The sequence below is a fragment of a genome, unplaced genomic scaffold (genome assembly GCF_019419815.1).
Source record: "Pyrus x bretschneideri cultivar Hongxiangsu unplaced genomic scaffold, Pyrus_bretschneideri_v1 Contig22, whole genome shotgun sequence".
Lineage (NCBI taxonomy): Eukaryota > Viridiplantae > Streptophyta > Magnoliopsida > Rosales > Rosaceae > Pyrus > Pyrus x bretschneideri.
Window position 1 is genome coordinate 3,180,110 of NW_025999524.1, and position 23,434 is coordinate 3,203,543.

Sequence of the window (23,434 nt, forward strand, 5' to 3'; positions counted from 1 at the left end):
AAATCCCTCCTCTCATTAACATAGAACTCATTCTCAATAAGTTCCCTCACTTGCCCTTTGTGTATCTTACCGTTCGGCCACAACACGGAATTCAGGTAGTGCTATACGCTCACTTTGAACTACAAAGACCAGAATTGCCCATAATTCTTGTACTGCTTGGTGTATTAATGCTTGTGGATTTGAATGTAGATTATAGTTAGAGCAACTTATACATAATCCAAAGCGCACGATTGTAAACATCTTCGAAAAACATGCTATCAACGTAAAAACATGAAGAACACCTGTAGGTTTTATTTTAGAGGGGTTAGGTTTTATGTCTTCTCTTTTTTTTTTTTTTTTTTTTGTATCTTTCTTGTTTTCGTTTCTAGAGGGATAAGGTTTATCATATTCTTTTTTGTTGTCTTGTTTAATGAGAGTTAAGATTTATGTCCTCCCTAACTAGGTGTAATTTCTTTTTTCGTTATCAATAAAATTTCCTTCATACCATCGAAATTTTCACAAAAAAAAAAAAAAAACGGAAGATCGTGAAGACCGATTGTTAATGCAGAAGATATGGAAGTACCCGGCAACTGCGTACAATCCTGTCATGCTCATGAAATTATCATAACCATATTATTATTGATCTTTATAACTTCTAACAAGCACCATCCAAAAGTCCAAATTGATGTATGAAGTTATCATAACATTTGATCGGATGCGGATCCACTGTATCCCATTGGTTTTAAACCGACGGACACTCCTGATTCTTTATAAGCACACATAGGGGAGCAGGGTTCGGTTCGGCCTGATTCCATCTCAAACCGAAATCTGAATCGGAAAATTTCAACCGTTCGGTTTGGTGCAGGTTTGAATAAATTTATTATTAAAATCATACGGTTCGGTTCATGACGATTGACTTTGCTGGACAAGAAACCACTAGCTTGGACTGTCGTACTTCTGGCACTCCATGCGGATTGGCAAGAGGAAGCAAGGATGGAGGTCATACAATTATTTGGCAAACAAACTCCACATCACGATGGCATTTCCAAAATGAGAACCGTAAGAATATCAAGAACAGGTATTGTTTTTTTTGCTGTTACAACATGTTTGAAAATTTGATTATGTTATCTATTTTCCATTTCCATGCAGATGACCATGATCATCAATGAGTCTCTGAGGTTATATACCCCTCTGGTTTCTCTTATAAGGAAAGCTGAAAGGGAAGTTAAACCGGGAAAGCTCATCATTCCTGCTAATCTCGAATTGGTTGTCTCGACCATTGCACTTCACCAGAGTTGGGTGTTACTTTGGGTATGAAACATGTGGTGATTGAATCTGACTCCCTTGATTCAATTTCTTGTCTTAAGGGTAAGATTTCAAATGGCAGGTGGAAGGCTTTTCCAGCGCTGACGAGGCGCAAGTTGCTTGGGGTATCCTTTCAAGACTGTCGCTGGTTTTGGACTCCAAGATCAGCCAATATGGCGGCGCACCACTTGGCGTCGTGAAGAGGTGTGGAGATGTGTGACCTTACTAGGGTCGATAGGCCCCCATCTTCACTGGTTCATGTTTTATGTAATGATGGACTACCATGCCCTCCTTAATTTAGTTATGGTAATGGAAGGGGTGACGTGTTTAGCTTTGCTTGTAGCGTCTGTTTCCTTCATCCCCCTTGCATTACCCGGTTTTAGTTTATGTTGCTTGCCTCGTTGTAGGCCCCATTATGTACTCTTGGCATCTTTGCCCTGGTTATGACACATTTCCAGTTCTCCAAAAAAAAAAAGATCCTCAAATATGGGGGCAAGATGTCCACCTTTTCAAACCAGACAGATTCGCAGGAGGGGTTTTGAAAGCAACTAACAATAACGTAGGCGCATTCATAACGTTTGGACTGGGACCTCGAACTTGTGTGGGCTTTAATTTTGAGACAACTGAAGCGAAGATTGCTCTGTCCATGCCATAGATTGATCTGCAAAGGTGTTGTGTTCTTTCCCTGTGTTAAATAATATTTCTTGTTCATATTCTAGCCATTCAACCGAGCCGTTGTATGTATTCCTTTTCTAGCCATTGTAGCTATTGTATGTATCCCTTTGTAGTTTTCAATGAGTCTCTATCCATACGTAGAGACATTGTACATCTATACATTGTATGTATTCCCTTGTAGTTTTGTGCTACACCTGAGATTGAAGACATTATAATGGGAACACTCCTTATTTATACACTGCTCATGATTTTGTCAAGAAACATTATAAAAGAAGAGTACTGCAATCCATTAAAACTATACGCAAGTCTCCATTCACCAGTGGAGACTAACGCACCTAAAACGATGATAGTCTGTACACGAAAACAGGACAAAGTGGATTTTTCGATACCAAATGTGATGATCAGTACATGTAGCAAACTTCCCGTCCATTCTTTCCAGTCATGGAGCAAACAAATTTCTGTCATTCCCATTTGCTCCTAATCTGGTGAGTGTGCTTGAAATCATATGCGAGTAGTACCGCTGCGCTTCCCGTCGTAGACATTCTCTTCAGTACAAACCTCTCTACCAACACATAACAACTAAATCTCTTCCACCCGCCACCACCCGTCCCCCCAAACTCTTCCACTCTCTCCACCCTCACTTTCCTTTCATCCCCGCCAACCCATCCAACTCTTTTTTGCTCCCATTTCACTCTCTCTACGACTTTCATGCTCAATGCCACACTTGTTTCTCGTCCCGCGCCATCAAAACTTTTAAACCACATGAACATGTCACCCGCACCCGGATCCGCATTTCTTTCATCCCAAACAGCCTCATTTCCACCCACAAAGACCACCTCCCTTTGAACAAAAGCATCCACAAACACAGCAGGATTTTTTTTGCTTCCAGCGTTCTCTTTAACGCTGTCGAAAATCTTTTCCCATCTTTGCTCAAGTTTAATTTCGTAGTACATAGAATATTTCATTTGGTCCTTCAACTTCACCCCTCCTTCCTTGACAAACATGAAGGGACAATACCACTTGCCAACACACACAACTTCAGAGCAATCATGTGATAATGGAAACTCTAACCCGGGAAGGCTTGCTCGTAGCGAGGAGTTGAGTCCCGAGGCTTCACCTAATTGGTAACGACGCGGCTTGCTCATTGTCACGTGCCACCCTTTCCTCCTCAAGAAGTAAGGAGGAAAACCATCTGGATCAACAGACTTGGCAAAAAACCGACTGCGGTCGCTCCCCCTTTGAACTATCTCAATTTGTTGATATATGTCTGACGGATCCAATGGCTTTGGTTTAGCATCTGGAATACTTTTACATCCGCAACAGCCAATATCCGTGTCCTCTTCCCTCGTATTTGTGCATGCTTCCCTGCAAATTAAATTCTCAGTATCAATGTTTAATGTACAACTTCGTACGCGACAGTAATACCGTTATGTGAAAATTAATTACATGAAGCACTGATCAAAATCTAATTTATATGCATACCCCTTATGGCGCCCTGTTCGAAGTATGACATGGTATCGATTGGAAGACAAGGGCTGATTAAGCACGGGAATGAATGCAACATCATCGTCATCTGATGAGCTATATTCAACTCTTAGATCCTTGTTCTGAGGGAAAGGCAGGCCGTTGACGCTGTCATCTTCGCATCCGCAACAGCCTATCTCAACTGAATCGTCGTCATGGAGTACAAGGTAACCAGAATTTGGCCCCTCCGGTGGTAGAGACAGTGATTGAGGAGATCTTCTACACACAGACAGAGGCTTTGTCACATACATTTTTGTGACCAAATTAAAGAAGACAACTGTTTAAGAAAAGAAAGACTGGCTCACTTTCAAATTGCTTTGATGAAATTACTTGCTTGCAGACTTTTAATTTATAGAATTCACGAAGTCAAAAACTTCCTGAGAACTTACCTAGAGTCCTAGACACGTAAACTCCTTGTTATGGTTTAGGTGACTGTAATTCAGAAAACTGTTTGCTGCTGAGAATATTTGAAAAATTAGTGATATACAGAAAATAACTACTTATATGACACGATTATAATATTATTGTGGTATTCTGTGTCAACTCTAGGAACACAAAGTTACACACACCTTTGTATTGTTGGCATGTGTCACGGTAACGGAAGTCATCCTTGTATGGTTGCAAGTCATTATTATATTCATTTTTCTGATAGCTATAGTTTTTTTGTTTTTTGGTCCGATTGTTTAATCTTATCTTTGATTTGGTCGCGTATGGACCATAGCGGAGAGTCAGAAATTGACAATTTGCAATAGAGACGTACTATTCACATATTTTATTTTACTTTTTTCACACATTTTGATAATTTATATCCTTTAATTTTTTTTAATTCATCCGATCTGATGGTCGAAAATTAAAAAGATGTGTGAGAAGTAAAATAAGATGTGTGAATATTACATCCCTTTACAGTAAATGCCAGGAAGGTTCGTACACTTCTCAATCACTCTAAGCTGGAAAAGGTCTTTCGGCACAATGTGTGTGGGTCCTCTATCGTTTGTAGCACCTTCTTAGAAGGGTGCATTGAACCTTTAAGCAACAATACTTATCTTTCTACTCTATTTTTTATTTTATTTTAAAGTTTCTACTTAAGATTGTTTGTTTCTTATTTAAAAAACATTGTGTATATAATCGAAATCGTACATATTATAAATTACATTATAATTGCCTATGCAAAAGATGAATTTAAATTAAGGTCGTTTAGTTATTTAATTATTTTAAAATAGATTAACGAAATTGGTAAAAGTATTACAAACCATCTATATATTTTCTATAATAGATTGATTAAACGACCTTAGTTTTAACTTCTTCTTTTTTTTTTTTTTTTTTGCAGAGATGGTCTTTTTAAGGTGATTTGTAATATGATCGGTTCTGATCATAGACACAAAACTTTGTAATTCAAACACAAAGAATTATGAGTAGAAGTTCTTACTCATATTTGAGTAGTCAAACATTGTTCTCAATTATAGTTCTTTACACTAACAAATTATTGTTTTAGCACTCCATCTGGGATGATGCCGGAATTTGCAACCTCCGGCGGTGGCGATGAGGAAAAAAAAAAAGGATATCGTTTCTTGTAAGTTTGTCTTTATGGGTAAACTGACTTGGTCAATTGTTTGCTGCTCTTGTTGACTATTATATGAATATTTTATTTATGCGTTGAATGTTGTCAATTATTAGGTGAGACAATTGCCTTTCTTGATAAGATTTGACAATATGTGGTTGTCATAGTAAAGCTGAGGCGTGTAGGTGTAACACTTGCACCCAAGGCTCGTGGGGTCGGCCCGTTTGGGCCCCATATGAGTCATGTATGAGCCTATGACAGCAAGGAATTCAAGAATTTTCTTACGATTATTAGTCAATAAGAAATTTCCATATGAATTCTTGATTTTGAACTATATGACGATGTGACAAATCTGGCTTCGAACTAAGAATCAGGCTCATTTTTAGGAGAAATTTTTGTTTCCGATAGTCGGATCAGGTGAACTGTCTAATCTACTCACAAGGTGAAATCCTCTCTATTTAAGTACCACTTAACTCTATGTAGATACATACTCCAATATAATGACCTTAGACTTGTGCGAGTGTGTAGAATAGTCCACTTGATTCAACTGTCGGACAAATTTTTTTATCTACTTTTGTATATTAGATCATAAGTAAATGTACACTTTGTGTGAACATGGGACATTGTAAACAACATTGATCAAAATTATGTGAACATTCCTCAAATGCGTTTCTTAGATGAATGGGTTTGTAATATACAAGTAAATTTACACTTTCATAAATCAAAAAAGTACTTCAAAAGGCATACTAAGTCCATAAGCTAGAACAATGTTCAAATACCCCATCTGAAAATTTGTTTGGGATGCAAAATCTGAAATTTGATACATAAATAGCATATGTAGAACACAAAAAAAAAGACAAAATTTCATTCCCATTTAGTCCTAATCTGATGAGTGTGCCTGAAATCATGACTAAAAACCAAGTTCCCATCCATTCTCTTCAAAGCAAACCTCTCAACCAATACAAAAAATCCCAACTTCTTCCACTCACCCACCCCTCCATAGTCCTCAACCCTCTCAACTCTCACTGTCCCTTCTTCTCCCCCCACCCACCCAACCCTCCCTTGCTCCCACTTCATCCTCTCAAAAATTGCTACACTCACCCCCACCCTTGTCTCTTGCCCAACATTGTTCAAACTCCTATACAACACCAACCCATCATCCCCCACATTTTTCTCATCACACCTGCCTTCCCTCCCTCCAACCATAACCACTTCGCTTTGCACAACAAAATCCACACCCGCAGCATTGCCTTCACCGCACTGAAAACTATGATCCTTCGCAAATACTTCTTCCCACCTCTGCTCAAGTGTCATCTCATAGTACATTGATCTGTTCCTTATGTCTATCAACGTTTGCGGTGTCCCTTCCTTAATAAACATGAATGGACAGTACCATTTCCCTACAACCACATTCTTTAGTGGGAAATTAAAATCCGGGAGACGGGCACGTAGGGCGGTGTCTAGGCCCGGTGCATCACCTAGTTCAAATCCGGGCGATGTTGAGCTTGTGAGTTTCCACCCTCTTCTCCACAATGCCTCCGGAGGGAACCCATCTTTAGCCATTGATCTGGCCACAAAACCACCTGAAATATTGATAACCTTTTTGTGAAGATTAATCTTGTATTGCTGATACATGTTATTGGGATCAAAACGTTGCGGTAGTACATCGTTGGTGCAGCTGTCGAAGCAGCATGTTTCCATGTCCATGGAATACTCGTTTGTGCTTGTGTACCCTTCCCTGCAAAACAAAATCATGCTATAAGTTACAACTCTCCCTCATTACGTCAATTAGCAAAGGCAGTGCGTCGACCAAGTGCGAAGTAGAATGTGTCTTTTTAAAAACGAAATGTTATGATACATCCTCAACTATCCTTCTACACTCGTGTTCGAATTCATCTTACAGTAATTTAAATTACATTAATTAGAATATCGCTCGAATAAAAAAAACTTACCCTCTATCCTTCCCAAATGGATATACTGCATAGTAGCGGTTGGAAGACAGGGGCTGACCAAGAACTGGGATGAAGAAAACACTGTGGAACTGAAGCTCTCTGTTGGGATAAAACCCAACGGCATAGTAAAGCTCAAGGCTCTTGTTCTGAGGGAGAGGCAGCTCTTTAATCGTATCGATATTCGATAACCCGAAACAGCATGTCGTTTCTTCGTCTTTGATGACAAGAATGCCGGAGTTTGGACCCTCCGGCGGAGGCAGTGAGAGATCAGCAGGAGACTTTTTGTACATCGACAGACGCCTTGTCACATACATTTTCCAGAAATTTCAGTCTGATTTTTCTCTTTGTTTTTGAGAAAGAAGGAAACGGTTTATTGTGCTTTATAAGTTTGTCTTGGAGGGTAAACGACTCTAGAATTTGACTTGGTCAATTGTTTGTTTGATTATTATTTGAATATTTTATTTATCTGTTGAATGTTGACAATTATTATTAAATTAACTTGGCTGCTGAAATTAAATTAACTTGGCTGCTGAAATTAAATTAACTTTGGCTGCTGAAAATTTCAGCCACCGTTCCTACTTACAACCAATCTTGTGGATACGTGTATAAATTTTGATTAAAAAAATCAAAACTTGTACACGTATCCACACGAGATTGGGTGTAAGTAGGAGTGGCTGCTGAAATTTTAGCAGCCAAACCTTGTTCTTATTATTATTAGGTGAGGAAATCTCCGTTCCTGATAAGATGAGGCGTGTAATGCATGCAGCCAAGGGTGTTGTTGTGGGTTGACATTGGGGTTAGAGAATCATTTCCGGATCCTTTTTCTAAGGATCATAAAATTATGTGATCGTTTATCGTATATTCTGTGTTCAGAAATTATTTCAAAATTTAAAATTTAAAATTAAATATAAATAATACCTAATGAAAACTGATCGCACGATGTACGATAAACAATCACGATCATTGAATTTGAATCTCTAAAAAAAGGATCTGGCGAGGATCCTTTTCCGGAATTGGGCATGTTCTTTTGTGAGGATGGATTTTTGCATGCGGCATTCCTTATATGGTAGTAGAAACAACCGTGTGAGGTCGATTATCTTTCGTAAGGTGTGTTCTACGAGTTATGTGGTCCGGAAGTTAGACTCAAGAATTTTCTTAGAAGAGATTAAACAATAAAAGTTCAACGTTTACAGGATGAGAAATTCTTTAGTAGGACAATTGGATCATCCAGTTAATTCGTGTGCGTTAAAAATTGTATTTGCATAAGGTTGAACAGTACCCCAATACAGTAAGGTCATTCTTTTGTGGGGTGTGTCGGACTAGTTCTCAGTACGCAATTCAACCATCCAGCTAATCTGTATGCATTAAAAGTTGCATGAATGGTCTAAAAATTCCTACCTAAGCCTTTAGGCGCTAGGCGGCTCAACACGGTCACGGTTAATTCTTAATTCCTAAGCGTTTAAAAACTAAGAAATAGCGCCTAGATCTATCTAGGCTTCCACCTAACTCGTGACCTTCACTTACACAAAAAATTTATATCTTTTATTTTGTATTATATTTTGTAATTTATGTATCCTAATACGTGTATGTTTTTTTTTTTTAACATGAATAAATATTTATTTATATGTTATATAACAAATTTCATAATTTTAAAGAAAAAAAGGCTAAGCCTTCCTACGCCTCGTCTAGACGGTTAAGTGCTGGACCCTTGAGAGCCATTCTTTTGTAAGAGAGTCGACTAGCTAGGTGGTCAAACAGCCCAACCCAAATTCTTCAACTACAAGACTCCGTTGTTGCTCCCAAAGCAAAACAATGGATCTTATGCAAGTGTGACCCAACATTCAACTTCGTATGAGGACCAGTGACTAGTCCCTCTCTGATTACAGCAAGTCCTGGTTGCATCCATCAAAAAGTTGAAAAAAGACGATCTCTTCTTTCTCTGGCTATGCATTTTATCTTGGGCCAACCATCCTTTATTGATAAATGGAGAAAAAGAAAAGGGGACATGCTCTTTTTGGTGTCCCTGAAATTCCAAAGGTTATAACTTTATAAGATCCAGGCAAATATATGCATTTCTGAAACCTACTTGGTCTACACATAAATATTTCAAAACACTCTGATCTGAAGTAATTAATACCATTTAATCAGTAAAGCAGCATCAATGTAAGCTGATAATTTACAAGACCTTTGCTTTCTTTCTTTGTTTTTATGTTCTGCAAACCTAATTTATCTTTTGACAAGGCAGTATGTAATGAATGAGGATGAGACGGACTACCTGTCTCGACGGACTGACCTAACCAACTTCTGCAATGTCTCATTTAGTATGAGCTACATCCTTTTAGCATTCACCAACATTAACATAAATACAAAGAGGAAAATCTTGGCAGTAAATGTGTAACTAGTGACTAACTACAAATGGAGGGCTTCAAGAAAATCAAACGAACAAACATTATTTTTGTAAAGCACAGAAAGACACGGTTAAGTTTTGAACATTAAATCTTCATCTTTCTTCCTACTACTTCCCCAGCTTGGATGATGCCTGAAAATCCACCTCCATCCCTTCAAACTTTTCCTCCCCCTCTTTATCCCCCTCTCATCCACTGTCAATCTACAAGAACCACCATGCCTGTAAATACCAAATGATCCCTCATCACATTCACCTCCCACAAACTCACTCCTTCTCATGCTCCCAAAAACAGTCTCTCCATCTGCAATGCTCCTCATCCTCATGCCAGAAAACTCCGGCTTCGAATCCGCCGCGTAATCGAGCTTCAAATCGATAAACCCCGATTCATCCATGCCGAAATCACTCTCCTTCAGCGAAAAAACGCGTTTCGTTGCCCCGGTAAACCCTACAACTTCATCTTTCTTCTCACCATCGAAACCGCTTTTTCTCGGCTCCGCTTCACTAAATCCGCTCCTTCTCCCTTCACTGAATCCACTCTTTCTCCCCTCACTAAACCCACTTTTTCTACCTTCACTAAATCCACTCTTTCTCCCTTCACTAAATCCACTCTTTCTCCCTTCACTAAATCCACTCTTTCTTCCAGAATCCAGAACCATTCCGGCAGTAGTAACGCTGGAGCTTCTCGCAGCAGAAATGGAGCTCCTGGCGGCGGAAACCATCAAATGTTCCCCGCCGTCCTCCGATCCTAAGAGTGCCCCACCTCTGAAACTGCAGAGAGACCTTGATCTCGACACCCCCATATGATCCACCAGCCACATCTCACTTTTCTCATCAAACCCACCAACACTCGTATTCCCACCATCTTTTTCCGATCTCTTCTTCCGAAAAAACCTCCCAAATCTCCAAAAATTACTTTTCTTGATCTCGACGCAGCTGCTGCTGCTTCTCCGGAGCACCACGACGTCTTCTTTCTCTTGGGTTTTGTTGGGTTTTTGTAAAGACTCGTGCTTTTCGTTCTCGATCAGAAACGAGACTCTGCCGACGCTGCCGACCTCCACGGTGGAGTTGCGGTTTGACGAGACGGCGGAGCAGGAGCAGGAGGAGAGGCGCTGCTCGCCACAGTCGGAGCAGACCAGCTGGAGTAGACGATCTTTTAGACAGAATGCGCATATCCCCACGGAAGACGAATTTGGGTGTCTTCGACACGGCATTTCGGACGAAGAGTAGTACTCCATGTCGATATTGTCGTGAGCTGTTTCCACAGCTTTGCCTCTCTCTTTCATGGCTTCTCCGCCACTTCAAGGAACAATAATAAAGCTTCGATCTCTGAGAAGATAAAGCTTCAAAAGAAAAAGGGTATGTGAGAAAAATATAAAATTTTGATGGGATTTTGAAGAAAGATCGAATGCCAGCTCCAAAAAGCTATGCGGGACTTGAATTTGAAAGAATGGTGAGGAGGGTTTTTTGGGAAGTTCAAGTAAACCAAGAATGGCTGTGAGATTTTTGGAGTGATTGAATGGGAAATTGAATTGGATTGAATTGATAGATGGGAGGGAGTAGGAGGCGTCAACTTTACGTTTTGCTTTCCTGAAAAACAGTGGGAGGGAAGAAAAAGGAGTGATGCAAGAAAAGCACTAAAGCCCCCCCCTGCAGGCATTATTGTGTAGGGAAGTGAATTTTACAGCAAACTCGAGTAAAATCAGTGAAGTTACTTTTTCATAAATTTCTACTGTTTCTGCGTGCATTTGCTAATACCTTATAAGATTCTCTTCGGATCTCACACTCTAGAGGCTCACGATTTGAGCAATACAGACAGTTTAAAAGAGGAACCACAAAATTTAAATTGAAAGATCCGAATTATTCGATTCGCGAGTTTCATAGTGCAAAATTCGAAAAGGATTTCAATCCTGTTTTTACCATCAGTTCAGTGCTTTACCAGACCCACCAAAGCCACCGTTCTTCACTCGACATATAGAATTATAGATATATAGCCATGCTTCTTATTGCAAGTAAAGTCTATAGATCATAAGGTCTATAGATCCATCAAGCTTTTCAATCTGTTTCGTCAACTTCTTTTTTTCCCTCAAGGTTTTCATACCCCCCTCTCCTTTATTGGTGCAAGATTTACTTGTTTTTCAATTAACTGATAAATTATACTGGAGGATTGTGTCACGTACTTACGTTTATTTGTGTTTGATGCATTGTGGATTTCACATGCATTCGACAGTAAAAAATTATTTATGTGCGAGTGCAACTAGAAACTCCATTATAAATTATATTAGGATAATATTCTCGCGTGTGAATCAATCTTATCTATTGAGTGTTGATGTGAGATGTGACACTAATTAACGACTGGTCGTAATATTACTCAATTGTATAAATCATAGTGCCATACTAATTAAATTGATGGTAAATTTATTTATTCCATAAGAGAAGTGAGAGTGGAACATGAGTGAAGCACGCATACTCATTTGTCCGCATGCTTTTGACATTCTACAATCATTCATCAAGACACAATCTCCTCCCATGTCTTTTTCTTGTGGATGTTGCCCACGTGTACCACCGACAACTCTACCTATGTCGTTGACACCATTTACTACAAAAATAAACGACAATGATACGTTAGGCTGCATTAGCATCCATGCTGATGCGAAGCATGCTACGCTCTAAAACCTGGTTAGGCTTCAAAGTCGCAAAGCCATACGTTGAATGCCGACTATAATGGTTGCAGTCACGTTTGATTGTAATGGGCGGCGGAATCAGGAAATATTATTGGGGGTTAGTAAGAAAGCCGCATCAAAATTTTTGACGGAATAGCATGCAAATTAATATTGCATCGAGCTTTGGAAAGTTGGAGTTATTTGTCAAGTCATATTGCACGCTTGTAGATAGATGATAAAAACTTTAGAATGGGTACGTCGACTAATGTCAATAGCTTTTAAGCAAGCATGCCAACAAATATCAACATATGCTGAGTGAGTAGATCGACAAATGCACATAGCAATACACACAAAAGCATGAGACTAGCAATGCTCTCTCCAAGCTTATAGAGGCAATTCGTAGAGCAGTTGGAAGATAACCTTCAAGGTTCAAAGGGCAACACCCACCTTTTCATGTAAGATTTCTCAGCTTGTGTGGGTCAGTTGATCAACTTTGCCTCAAGATGGATTCGCACCCTGAGTGTTATAAGATGAACTTTATGAAACCGATTTATCGTCATTTTGACTTCTTGTTTACTAAACTAAAATATTATATGACAGTAAATTCGTTTTTCACAAGTTATTTTTCGTGATTCCGGTTTGTGTATGCATCAAACAAACAATGAAAAACAGAAGCAAATGAAATGGGGTTTGACGTGCCGTGGAGGGTTGGAGTAGTTGAGATTCACATTCACGTCTCTTCACAACTCATGAACATAATCGCGGGACCCTTTTTTGTGTGTAAACTCACATTCATACTATTTCATCATCACAACCTTGTACATGTGGCATCATCGTATGTGATCAGAATTTGTCGTGTTCCACCTTGGATCGATTTTCATGGTCTGTTTGTGTTTATGTGGTGATAAACTTTTAGTATAAGCTCTAAACCTAGTAAATATAAGTATTATACTTTTGTAAGATTTGATCTACGGATAACATGGTCTAGAACTTTACTCAAAATTTTATCCTACAAATAATAATTATGATAATTTAGTCTAGCGACACTCAATTTTCATTAAAAAAAAAAACCATAAATAGAGAAGCTTATTTTCACTTAATTAGTGAAAATAATTTATGTTGCACTTAATTAGTGAAAATAAATTTCACTTAATTAGTGCCTCTTGCGGGACATATTGTCACAAGCACGAAATTTTTTATAATTTATGTTGCATTTCAAACCTGGAATTTGAGTCTAATTATGGAGAAGTCCAATAAAGTTGGTTAAGCTTCAATCTCCATCTCATTAACTGTTAGAAAATGATTTGACATGGAATTGGAATATGAGTTAGGTACAAATCCCTTTTAGTCCTACCTAAATTTGAAGCACACAAGAAAACAGAAGAAAACAACAAATGGAAGACGGAGAAAACAACTTCATTAAGTCAAATTGCGTGTCTTACTTTTGTTGAACTTAATCCTACACTTGAGTTGTAGAAAATTTTACATGCAACTAGAATGTTAAAAAATAGAGCAATGTTAACTAACAAGGGATGATTGAGTTGGTAAGGATCATTTTCTTCGGTAGACCAAAACCTAGGTTCGAGTCACTTTGCTGACAATCCCTCTTAGTTGGCGATCTGTAAAAATAAAAAAAAGGGGCCAAGACCCCCTCTCTAAGTCCTAAAAAAGGCTTGTGTTAAGTCCTAGCCCCGGAATGGGGTAGCCTCTCCTCCACCTAAATTTTCTGTTACAAAAAAGGAGCGATATTCTAAAACAATCACTCAATATTATATAAGTAAAATAAAACACTTGACGACACATGATATATTTCAACCATATATATCACATAATTGATTTTAAATACTGTCACGCTCACATCCCATTCCAATGTTATTTCTCCTCTTTCTAACAAAACCAATGGCAGAAAGAAAAATGGAGGTGGAAATAATAGCAAAGGTCGCACGCCCAAGGCATGCAGATCCCCTTGCAAGGATTGGGACACAAACAATTATATACCTAAAGAATGTTTTGTTTAATTTAATTTAACAAAAAAACAAGAGAATGTTGGAATTGTGGTAATCATGATGTTTTCCATTGCTCTGCTGCCTCGAATAATTATTTTGTTGTGCTGCAAATTAATGATGTTTTTAAATGTTTTGGGATCATAAGATTGCTTTTGTTTTGAATACGCCTATGATTAGGTACAAATTTTACCTGCAGATTTTATAGAAACATGCTTCTTGTCTGACATGCACTTTCTTTCCCATGTGCTTTTGCCTAAGCTTTTCCTAATTATTCAATGCTTAGCTTGAACGTTGTACCCAAATTTCCTTTTTATAAATTTTTCATTTTTCGGAAAAATGAAAAAGAGTCTACAACAACAATAATAATCAAGTCTTATCTTACTAATTGATGTCGATTATATAAATTCTAGAATGCTATTACGCTCGATTTTACGTCAAGTCTTCAATTAGCTCCAAGTGCTCCTACATTTCCTTAAAGTCTATTTCCAAGTCTTCCTATATCTTCATCTACCCTTTTTGTCCAGAGACTTCGTCTCATAATCGTATCTTCTAATCAAATCATTTATAGGTCTTCAGTTCACATGTCCAAAAGCCTTAACCAATTATCTCTCATTTTATCTTCATTCAAAACCGCTCCGACTTAGTTCGAAAATCCTCGTTATTAATTATATCCTTTCCTGTGAGCCCCACATCCAACAAAGCAAAGATTTAATAATTTTTTAACATTCAATTTGAAGAATTTTTTTTTAATGTTTTGTTTGAAAACAATTTTCAACTCATGTGAAATGAGTAATGCTATTCATACCATATTTTTGTACTACATTTTCAGCTAGTGTTACTGTGTAAAACTACAATATCTAATTCATCAAGAATCCAATGATTGAGATACAAATCATAAAATGTCCAAAAAATTATATTGCTCCTTCTATTATTTAATCTCTTTGATTTCTTTAAATTATTTTTTTGATACAAGATTTTTTAAATTATTAAATCAGTGCAATAAGTAATGAGTGCATTGATCAAATCATGGGGTGCACAACGCACATATAACCCTTAAAATAAATATAAAAGATTCACACCCAAACCGGACTAAACTAGCCCAAAATTTTGACGGCCCATTAAGCCCAATCTAAAGCTTCTCTCCCGCTCTCGAGCTTCTCTCTTTGTGACCTCCATCTCCATGATTCCTCTGCAAGTCCACCACCTCCCCCCACCTTTCCTCATTTCCCAAACTACCCCTCTCCACTCTCTCTCTCCCACCTCTCAAACTGTCAAATTTTCCCCCAAGCCGAACCCCTTTTCGTCGTCCCCAATTTTGCTATCCAACCCCCCCTGCAAATTTCTCAGGGCAGCAGGAATCCAAACGTCGTCGCTTTGTAGAAATGAGGAAGAAAGCACTGAAATTTCGACCGAGCTCGAAGACTTGTCGCCGGACGGCGTCGTTTATAAGAAGACGTTAGCGTTGGTGGAGTGCTCCATGTTTGCTGCTCTCACTGGCCTGGTGTACTTCCTCAGCAATTCTCTCGCAATTGAGGTTCGTTGGGTTGGATTGAAATTTGGCTTTCTGATAATTTAGAGAAAAACCCAAATTAAGGGTTTTAATTTTGTCGATTTTGTAATCTATGGTGTTTTTGTTACTTTTCTTGCGTTATAAAGTAGCAGCCTTTTCATATTTGTAGTTCTTCAGTTGGTATTAGGCCACATTGTTTCAATCTTTGATTGGTTGCAGAGATATACAAAAGCAAGTTTTGAACTGTATTATAGCTATTTGGTTCTAACGTTTAAATCCTCATAAGTTAATTTTTCAATTTCTTTTGTTTTTGGTATGAATTTGAGTGTATAACTAGTGTACTCATGTCGGGTTATGCAAGAACTTCGCTGTGATTATTTATGATGTTTTCGGAAAACGCCTGCTAGTGGTGGAAGACGTAATGATAAGAGCCTAAGAGGCATAGGGCTAACGAGAGGTTATGCATTCTAGTATAGGTTATCTTAAAAAGGTTTGGTTTTCGTGCAGGATTACTTTGGCTGCTTCTTCTCGCTGCCGATAGTGATCACCTCAATGAGGTGGGGCATCGCTACTGGAAGAAAAACTATGGTTTGTGATCATCAATGACCCACCATGTTTAAACTTAGAGATTGATTTCATTACATAATTGCCATTGTTTTCTGATCGTGCTAGGTTACAACAACTATGCTATTGCTAGTCTTGTCTGGTCCGGTGAAAGCTTTAACCTATTTGGTGAGCGTGCTATCTGTCCTGTTGTTGTTCTCATTATTGTGAATTAGTATGTATGACAATTTTCTGATTCTTCGTGTTCAAAAAAGTTGCTTCTTAATACTTGGGAATCTCTCCTCTCATAGAATAGCTGAGATAATTTCATACTTCTCAAACCATTCCAGATTAGTGATCCATACTGATTGACCAAGATGGACTGGCTAGTTCATTGTTGTTCTAGCCACTGTCGCTTTTACTCTGAACTTTTTTTTCTTAAAAATTTTGGTGAGAACCGTATGATTTGCACTTAACATGCTAATTAATTATCTTGTGCAGCTAAAGCACGGTTTAGTTGGTTTTACAATGGGAAGTTTATGGAGGTATGAAGTGATTCAAATTAGTTTACGCAGTGGCTACGGATTACTTTATTGACATCACAGTTTTACGGTGAGTCTACTTCAGTTTTAACTGTTATGTTTCAATTTCTCAGGTTAGGAGCAAACTGGAGTCTTTCAATTTTCTTGTGCACAATTGTAATGTTTTCTCCCTTATCCCCCAAAGTTCATTGAATCTGTTCGAAGCAGTGGTTGTCTCTTAACCAGTTAAAGCGCTTTAGTTGATGGTAACAGTTTTATTATGCGTGCAGGTTCGATCACTGGGTGCTGTAGGGTATGTCTTGATATTGTCATTCTTGATAAGTGAAAACATACTTGCTCTGGTAATTAACCATCCTTTGTTTGATATTCGTTTTATGTAAGTACCGAGATTTGATATGTTTTTTGTTTGTGATTTGGTTTGCTTGCAGATCACTATAAACATTCATGCTTCCCTAACATTCATATTTACTGCATCGGGCATCTATTCAGTCCCGTCAATGGAAGCGATTTATGCCTTATTTGGTACTCTGGTATCTCTCTCTCTCTCTCTCTCTCTCTCTCTCTCGCACACGCACTCTTTATATCCTGAAGTATTAAGGCTTTATATTTGTGACAGGTATTTATTAATAGCGGATCCTTCATGTTTTTGCTCCACCTATTGTATTCGGTGTTCCTTACGAGGCTCGGGATGAAAGCATCATTACGATTGCCAAGATGGCTGGAGAAGGCTATATAATTTGACTTCCCATATGTTATAGGTCGGAAAAAAAACCGTAACTGTGGTTTCGTTTCCGTAAGTGAGACCGTGGCGAAGATTCAGTATCATGTATCGTCACATTAGTCGTCGTTGTTTGATTACATTTCTGTCATGTAAACATAAAACTACATTCTGTATCGAAAACAGGCAAACGTCGATATCCACTGCTCACATTTTGCGACTTTTTTCCCTTTGTTATGATCGAATAGACGGAGGTGAAAGAGAAGAAAAAGCGGACACCATCGGATGCTCAAACTTGGTACGTACATAAATTTCAAATGATGCATCAAAGCTAAGAGAAAATATGCCTAAATCGGTAACTCTATTCGGAAAGAAACAAAACGTAGTCTTATACAACAGCAAGAATGAATTGAAATGGATTTTAATCACTCTATGCGCTCATCTTAGCAAAATTATACCGACGAGAAACCTCGCTCGAGCTGCATCATTCTCGACTTAGCCCGCAGGGCTGAAACAAAAATTGAAAAAGATGTCGAGAGAGGAGAAAATGGATGCAATGTCAGTATTTCTAATGTACTGTTTATCGTAACAATACATGAACCGAGAATAAAAGGTACCCTAAAGTTGACACCAGCATCACTCATGCTTCCTTCCTAGTTATCCTGTAATTCAACAAGAAACCGCAAGTTAGGATCAAAAGTACGGTATCAATTGGCACTCCAAAGAAAAGGAACAAAGCTCGGTGAACGGAAGCAAGCTGTCGTCTAGGTGAAAGAACGAGCACAGAACACTGTGCTCAATCAAATTTCAGGCTGTATTGGTCAAAAAATTATTTGGACTTGGTGAGTAACATGCTTCGATTTTGAATGTAACACACATTCTCACCTAAAGCAATAGATTCCCAAGGCTGTTGTGATCTCATGAACGACTGATGTTGCAAAGTGAAGATAGAGCGTCGCTGCATTCAGAAAAAAAGTGAAATTCAGCCATGAGGCATGGTGCCGTGTAATGAAATTCGTAAGTATGTACTACATCCATAAAAATGGCAGTGTGTCATGTATTTCCAATATGCGGACCTTCATAACAAATTACCATACCTGTAAACGCACAGTAACCAAGAAGAACCAAACTCTCATCAACCAAAGGAACTCTGCAACAAAAAGGTACACAGGAAGTTCAAGAAATCAGAAACATCTAGACTATCAAGAACAGAAGAATCACGCTTTTACTTAAAGAGCTCACGACATTATATCAAATACAACATACCCATCGTTCAGTTTAGCTGTGAGTGCATTTGCAATGGCAAATGGAAGATACAACAATGACTGCACATAATAATAAATATTGAAGTTAGAAACATAATCTGGTCTTGAATTATAAAAAAAAACCATGCAGAAGTTGTCGATATTAACCAATTCTGAGAAATATGATGCTGCTATTTCAGCGTTTCCAGAAAAAGACACTCAACAGACCGTAAATTTCCAGCAGTTTTGGGATTGTTACATACCATGCACATTCCAGTTTTCAAACCCTTTGGCTCATCACACAAGTGCGCAAGAATCAATCTTCCCTGCCAAAACAGAGCTTTCCTTTCAACAACAATGGTAGAATAAACAATTTGGTTGTCTACAAAACCCCTTAGAACGACATTGGAAATCTAGCACACTCACAGCACCGATAGTAAGCAATTACATTCGAGATGGACAAACCACACTTTCAAAAGATACGGTTAAAAACAAACACGGATATCTTACCACAAGGTACCCAAAAGCAAGCCCACTTCCCAGAACGACTAAATGTGGATAGTTCCCCATAATGTCAGCTGGTGACAAGTAACCCCTGCAAATAAATTATTACTACTTTGAAACCATTTTTTAAAAGAAATAAAAAAATAGCAAGAATTTTAAGGGAAAAAAAACAGGGGTGGATGCAAAGTATAAAGACATACCATGCCAAAACTCCTACCAAAAGGACTACAAAAGGGTAAATCTGAGAAGAAACAACATGAAACACCCATTATTAGGCCAATCAAGTGTCTAGAGCTCACATAAAATCCGAAAGAAAAAAGCAATACCATTGCCAGTGCCAATAGCATACTTGCTTTCCTTGCTTGAACAACCTTATGAACATTGGACACACTGCACACAAGCATAATCCAACATAAGGTCCAAGTGTCTAATGGCCTTCAAAGGACTATTCTTAAGTTTATACGTGATCTCCGAGCCTCTGACACATGAATAGTTTGGGGAAGTGGTAAACTTTGAAAAAGTCATGATACATGTATTAAGAGCTCAGGATTAAGTTATAATAGAAAAAACAGAAAGAATTATTACACATGAGAAAGTTAGACTCAAATTTCAAAAAATTAGGGAACAGAAAATTACATACTTGAATGTGAGCGTTGGGATGACAGCAAAAGCTATCATTAGATACAACACAGCTTTGTATGTTGGGATTTCTGAAGTTAAAAAAAAAGGAATTAAATTTCAGACCAACTGCAATGGAAGTAGTATATGTTGTGAAGCAGCCAAAGAAATAGTCATCCACGACAAATATAAAAAAGGTAATCAAACCGCATACATTTCAAAGAGACATTGAGCTCTATATAGATAGGTACTGCAAATTAAATATGGAAATATAGCATGCAGTCAAGTCTCGCAAAATGTAGTGTTTGATGCCAAATATCACTTGTATGGTATCAACTAAATTAGGCTCAGCCTTACCACTAAGAACGGGGACCCAACTCAGAAAAGGCAAAGACTTTCCAAATTGTAGAGCCCACCACTCAGAACCTGAAAATGTAAAGAAATAAATGTACTTAGAGAAAAGAAGAGTTTTTAGATATTGGTTTAGAAGTTATCTTCAAGCTGTACATACAAGTTGAGTAGCAGAATGAAATTAGGAGTTTACCAACGATAGCTGTGAAAAAATGGGCAACATATATCAGCATTAGACCCTCCGTGGGTCCATTAACAGCAGGAAGGATTAGGGTATTGGTAAAGTAACTGGATCAACAAAGTCATAAATCAGAACACATTCTATTTTTGCATATGAAATATTCTATGCAGGGTCATGGAGTGAACAAACTTATATGCTAGCACATCAAATCAACCCACTCCCCCACTCCTTTCCCCAAGAAAAAAAAAAGTTGGTATATTCCCAAATGACTAATAACAAAATCAAACTCAGCTGGACAACTTACGACTCCCAAGTAGCAAAGTAAAATGGAACCGCTGAAATCACCCAGAACCAGAAAGTAGATCTTCCACACATCGCAGTACTTCCAAAGGCCAATGCTTCGAACTAAACAAACACATATAAAACATGAAAAAGAAACTTGAATTCCAGGGTACCAAATGACCAGAAAAGACGAAGACACATACCGCACAGGCAAGGGCATCACAACCTGCAATTCATTGAGATCCGCCAGAATATAAATCATCAATATTCAATTGTGAATGTACAAAGGCAATAGAAGAAGGAATAAAAAAAGAAAAAAGAAAAAAAACATGATAGCAGTGCATTACCATGGTCAAAAAGTTCCCCCAGTGGACTTGACGAATTTGTCCGTCTTGCTTGTTTCCCATCAACGGCATCAAAGGTCTAAGATTTTTGTGAAAAAGGTCAAACAGGAAAGTGATAGAAAATGAGACAATGAAGATAGAAATAGAATAGCAATGTGTAACAATAAAGAGGACACCGCAGAAAAATCAAAGGCAACTCTGCTTGGATGTATTTAAGCAAACCTGGTATAAGAAAAGTAGCAATCCATGAGTGAAATTAACCCATCTAGGAGGAGCTGAATCCAGTCGTGGTGAATATATCTGGGAAAAACACATAACACAAATTCATGGGAAGCTTACTAAGTAATAACATTCCCATTTTAAGCATCATGCACACCGTAACCAGAGTAAAAGATAAATGTGAACATTTTTAAAACTAAATGTGAAGCTTGAGTTAAAAGATTAGCATTATAAACAGGAAAACCTAACAGCAGAAAATTAAAAGATGACAAGAAAAAACCACTCACATAACCAAGCAGAGCGGATGTGAGCAAGAACATGAATCCTGTTAAAGTTATCTGGCAAAAAATAAAGCATAATCATCAATGAAAAGGCAACAGTTTCAAAAAATGATTAAGCATAGTTTGGAGTAAAGGTCACTCTACCATGTTGGGCCTGAAGAAAAAGTCAGAAACGGAAGCGTGGGAAGAAACCAAGGAAAAAAGGAAAAACGTTAGCAAACATCAGCAAAAATCACAAACAGGTGATGTTAAAAATCATAATCAGTTAAGGAGAGATAATCTAGTCTCAGAAAAATAAATGCTATGAATTTTCATTCTTGTAAGTCCGCAATATCAACTAAAGGAAGCATTCCATCTTCTAAGCAAAATAGAGCTGCATATCGCTGGGTTTGTAAATTTACATGAAGTAAGTCAGCTAAAGATCTCGAACTCGACGTGCAAACTACAAATGTTTGCTTGTCAGCCTTGTCTAATTGGAAGTTTTCTTAAAATAAATGTATCAAACGTAGACTAGTGAATAACATAAATCCAAGATAAACCCAGCAGAAACTACTAAAACAGAAAACTTATGCACCTAAATTCGAGAACAAAACATAAGCGCTTATAACACCAGAAAACTCATGACCTTACCCACCAATTAAAGCCAAAGAGAAGAGTATATAAATTTAACTTCAGTCAATCATAACACTCAGTAATCAATAAAATCATAGAAGAAGATTAAGAAACTTACGGCATCCAAAGAGGAAAGATTTTAACGAAGCTACTCCAAAAGGGTTGCAAGACATATTTGGCAGTGTAAGAGTGATCCACGCCACTGTACTTGTATTTATGCAAAGCAGCCACACCATGTGCCCCAATATACCCCATCTCTTCCAAATAAAGCTTCGATTTTTCGCTTCGAAACAAAATCCAAATAAGCCTCAGTACAACCAACCTGCTACCAAAACAAACTGAAATAACTCAATCCACGCATCTGAACAAACCCATCACTGAATACAATCATACATGCTTGTAAACTTGCCCCCCAAGATAATTGGATCAACATGAAAATCCAAATTCAAATTTTTGTGATTCAACACATTAATCATCTCACCTAGGTAATGCCCAGAATGCAGAAACAATGAAAGAATACAACCCAGTAGATATTTTCTCCAAAACAGAAAGAAAACATTCAAAGCTCTAAACTTTGTGAATAAAATTAAGTACCCAAAAAAATGGGAGGATGGGATGGTAGATATATATGATGCATGGATCTAAATTCACAAAATAAATTGCAAATCAGACAAATGAAGCAGATCAGAGAAACGCAAGAAGAACAAACAAAATCTAAATTTAAATTTTAAAAAAAATGTTTACCTGTTTGAAACTTGAGATCGTTAGTTCAACAGAGAAAGGGAGTTCTTCTGCAAATGAGCGGCTGGCCGGAAACAAAAGAGAAAAAGGGGAAAATGTAGATTTTTTCTGGGTAAAGTGACTTTTTTTAATCAAATCTTTATAGGAAGGATCATAAGGCGGTGCGAATCTGTGATCGTCGGCAGTGACCGAGTGGCTCCAACGCCAACCGTGGTCTGAGCGTGGAGGTGTGGTCGGGTCGTGTCAGTGATGAGCTGTTTCTCTTCACCCCGTTTATTTCTTCAATACTTTTGGGAGATGTGGGAACCTAACGCGTGGGGTTCTAGTCAAGATTCTCATAGCTCAAAAATCACTTTAAAAAAAGCTCTCTGCAACGGGATAAATTTTTCAGCGTGCGAGAAGTATGTTTTGTACATCAAATGTCACGATACAAATGATTGAATTTTTTGTTTTTTAAATCTACAACCACTTATGTTATAACATTTAATGTATTAAGCTGTGTTTTCGGCACAATGACGAATCTCTCTTGTAACCCAAATTATGCAGTATCACGTCACTAACATCACATGTAACACTGTTTTTAAAAATTCAATAGTGTTTCAAAATACAGAACACCTTGATACTTTTTATTTGTTAAATCTTGATTTTTATGCTTTCGAACGAAAATCGGACAATCTT

At 37.9% G+C, this 23,434-nt stretch overlaps 5 protein-coding genes across 9 annotated transcripts; 1 reads left to right on the top strand and 4 right to left on the bottom strand.

Moving 5' to 3' along the window:
- Window positions 1-2,159: 2,159 nt before the first annotated feature.
- LOC103947324 lies at window positions 2,160-3,878 on the bottom strand. Of its 2 annotated transcripts, XM_048584948.1 has the most exons (3): window positions 3,442-3,871; window positions 2,586-3,324; window positions 2,160-2,553 (listed from the first exon to the last, which is right to left on the bottom strand). In XM_048584948.1, exons 1-3 carry the CDS (start codon window positions 3,732-3,734, stop codon window positions 2,539-2,541), a joined length of 1,047 nt encoding a protein of 348 aa, XP_048440905.1. In that variant the 5' UTR covers window positions 3,735-3,871; the 3' UTR covers window positions 2,160-2,538. The 2 variants fall into 2 exon arrangements, with proteins under 2 accessions (XP_048440905.1, XP_048440904.1); XM_048584947.1 differs by having other exon boundaries at window positions 2,160-3,324; window positions 3,442-3,878.
- A 1,858-nt stretch (window positions 3,879-5,736) lies between these two features.
- Window positions 5,737-7,356, bottom strand: LOC108867231. Its single transcript, XM_048585207.1, has 2 exons — window positions 6,994-7,356; window positions 5,737-6,779 (listed from the first exon to the last, which is right to left on the bottom strand). The coding sequence occupies exons 1-2, from the start codon at window positions 7,305-7,307 to the stop codon at window positions 5,906-5,908; spliced, it is 1,188 nt and encodes a 395-aa protein (XP_048441164.1). The 5' UTR covers window positions 7,308-7,356; the 3' UTR covers window positions 5,737-5,905.
- Window positions 7,357-9,471: 2,115 nt separating this feature from the next.
- Window positions 9,472-10,683, bottom strand: LOC103947386. The gene has a single exon (XM_009358289.2). It carries the CDS (start codon window positions 10,681-10,683, stop codon window positions 9,472-9,474), a length of 1,212 nt encoding a protein of 403 aa, XP_009356564.2.
- A 4,469-nt stretch (window positions 10,684-15,152) lies between these two features.
- LOC103965450 lies at window positions 15,153-17,601 on the top strand. The gene is made up of 8 exons (XM_048584945.1): window positions 15,153-15,600; window positions 16,084-16,164; window positions 16,249-16,308; window positions 16,621-16,664; window positions 16,775-16,817; window positions 16,931-17,002; window positions 17,090-17,191; window positions 17,278-17,601. Exons 1-8 carry the CDS (start codon window positions 15,247-15,249, stop codon window positions 17,395-17,397), a joined length of 876 nt encoding a protein of 291 aa, XP_048440902.1. The 5' UTR covers window positions 15,153-15,246; the 3' UTR covers window positions 17,398-17,601.
- Window positions 17,602-17,665: 64 nt separating this feature from the next.
- LOC125468163 (choline/ethanolaminephosphotransferase 1-like) lies at window positions 17,666-23,058 on the bottom strand. Of its 4 annotated transcripts, XM_048584944.1 has the most exons (20): window positions 22,760-23,058; window positions 22,134-22,337; window positions 21,548-21,557; window positions 21,410-21,460; window positions 21,126-21,203; window positions 20,907-20,982; window positions 20,763-20,785; window positions 20,582-20,682; window positions 20,290-20,384; window positions 20,103-20,171; window positions 19,768-19,837; window positions 19,454-19,517; window positions 19,328-19,368; window positions 19,134-19,218; window positions 18,887-18,949; window positions 18,646-18,704; window positions 18,477-18,529; window positions 18,265-18,337; window positions 17,997-18,041; window positions 17,666-17,887 (listed from the first exon to the last, which is right to left on the bottom strand). In XM_048584944.1, exons 2-19 carry the CDS (start codon window positions 22,268-22,270, stop codon window positions 18,020-18,022), a joined length of 1,170 nt encoding a protein of 389 aa, XP_048440901.1. In that variant the 5' UTR covers window positions 22,271-22,337; window positions 22,760-23,058; the 3' UTR covers window positions 17,666-17,887; window positions 17,997-18,019. The 4 variants fall into 4 exon arrangements, with proteins under 4 accessions (XP_048440901.1, XP_048440900.1, XP_048440898.1 ...); XM_048584943.1 differs by having other exon boundaries at window positions 17,666-18,041; window positions 22,134-22,298; window positions 22,760-23,057; XM_048584941.1 differs by having other exon boundaries at window positions 17,666-18,041; window positions 22,760-23,057.
- Window positions 23,059-23,434: the final 376 nt, after the last annotated feature.

What these genes read in the sequence shown, in the direction of transcription:
- LOC103947324 (XM_048584947.1), bottom strand. Translation starts at nt 3,734, where the DNA reads ATGTATGTGACAAAGCCTCTGTCTGTGTGTAGAAGATCTCCTCAATCA. An exon ending in CGAACAGGGCGCCATAAGGG is followed by an intron (nt 3,325 to 3,441) that starts GTATGCATATAA and finishes TTTAATTTGCAG; the next exon opens with GGAAGCATGCACAAATACGA.
- LOC103947386 (XM_009358289.2), bottom strand. Translation starts at nt 10,683, where the DNA reads ATGAAAGAGAGAGGCAAAGCTGTGGAAACAGCTCACGACAATATCGAC.
- LOC103965450 (XM_048584945.1), top strand. Translation starts at nt 15,247, where the DNA reads ATGATTCCTCTGCAAGTCCACCACCTCCCCCCACCTTTCCTCATTTCC. An exon ending in TGAAAGCTTTAACCTATTTG is followed by an intron (nt 16,309 to 16,620) that starts GTGAGCGTGCTA and finishes TATCTTGTGCAG; the next exon opens with CTAAAGCACGGTTTAGTTGG. An exon ending in ATGCCTTATTTGGTACTCTG is followed by an intron (nt 17,192 to 17,277) that starts GTATCTCTCTCT and finishes TATTTGTGACAG; the next exon opens with GTATTTATTAATAGCGGATC.
- LOC125468163 (XM_048584944.1), bottom strand. Translation starts at nt 22,270, where the DNA reads ATGGGGTATATTGGGGCACATGGTGTGGCTGCTTTGCATAAATACAAG. An exon ending in TGAAAACTGGAATGTGCATG is followed by an intron (nt 18,705 to 18,886) that starts GTATGTAACAAT and finishes TATTATGTGCAG; the next exon opens with TCATTGTTGTATCTTCCATT. An exon ending in TTGGGAATCTATTGCTTTAG is followed by an intron (nt 18,042 to 18,264) that starts GTGAGAATGTGT and finishes GTTGAATTACAG; the next exon opens with GATAACTAGGAAGGAAGCAT.
- LOC108867231 (XM_048585207.1), bottom strand. Translation starts at nt 7,307, where the DNA reads ATGTATGTGACAAGGCGTCTGTCGATGTACAAAAAGTCTCCTGCTGAT. An exon ending in CCATTTGGGAAGGATAGAGG is followed by an intron (nt 6,780 to 6,993) that starts GTAAGTTTTTTT and finishes TTTGTTTTGCAG; the next exon opens with GGAAGGGTACACAAGCACAA.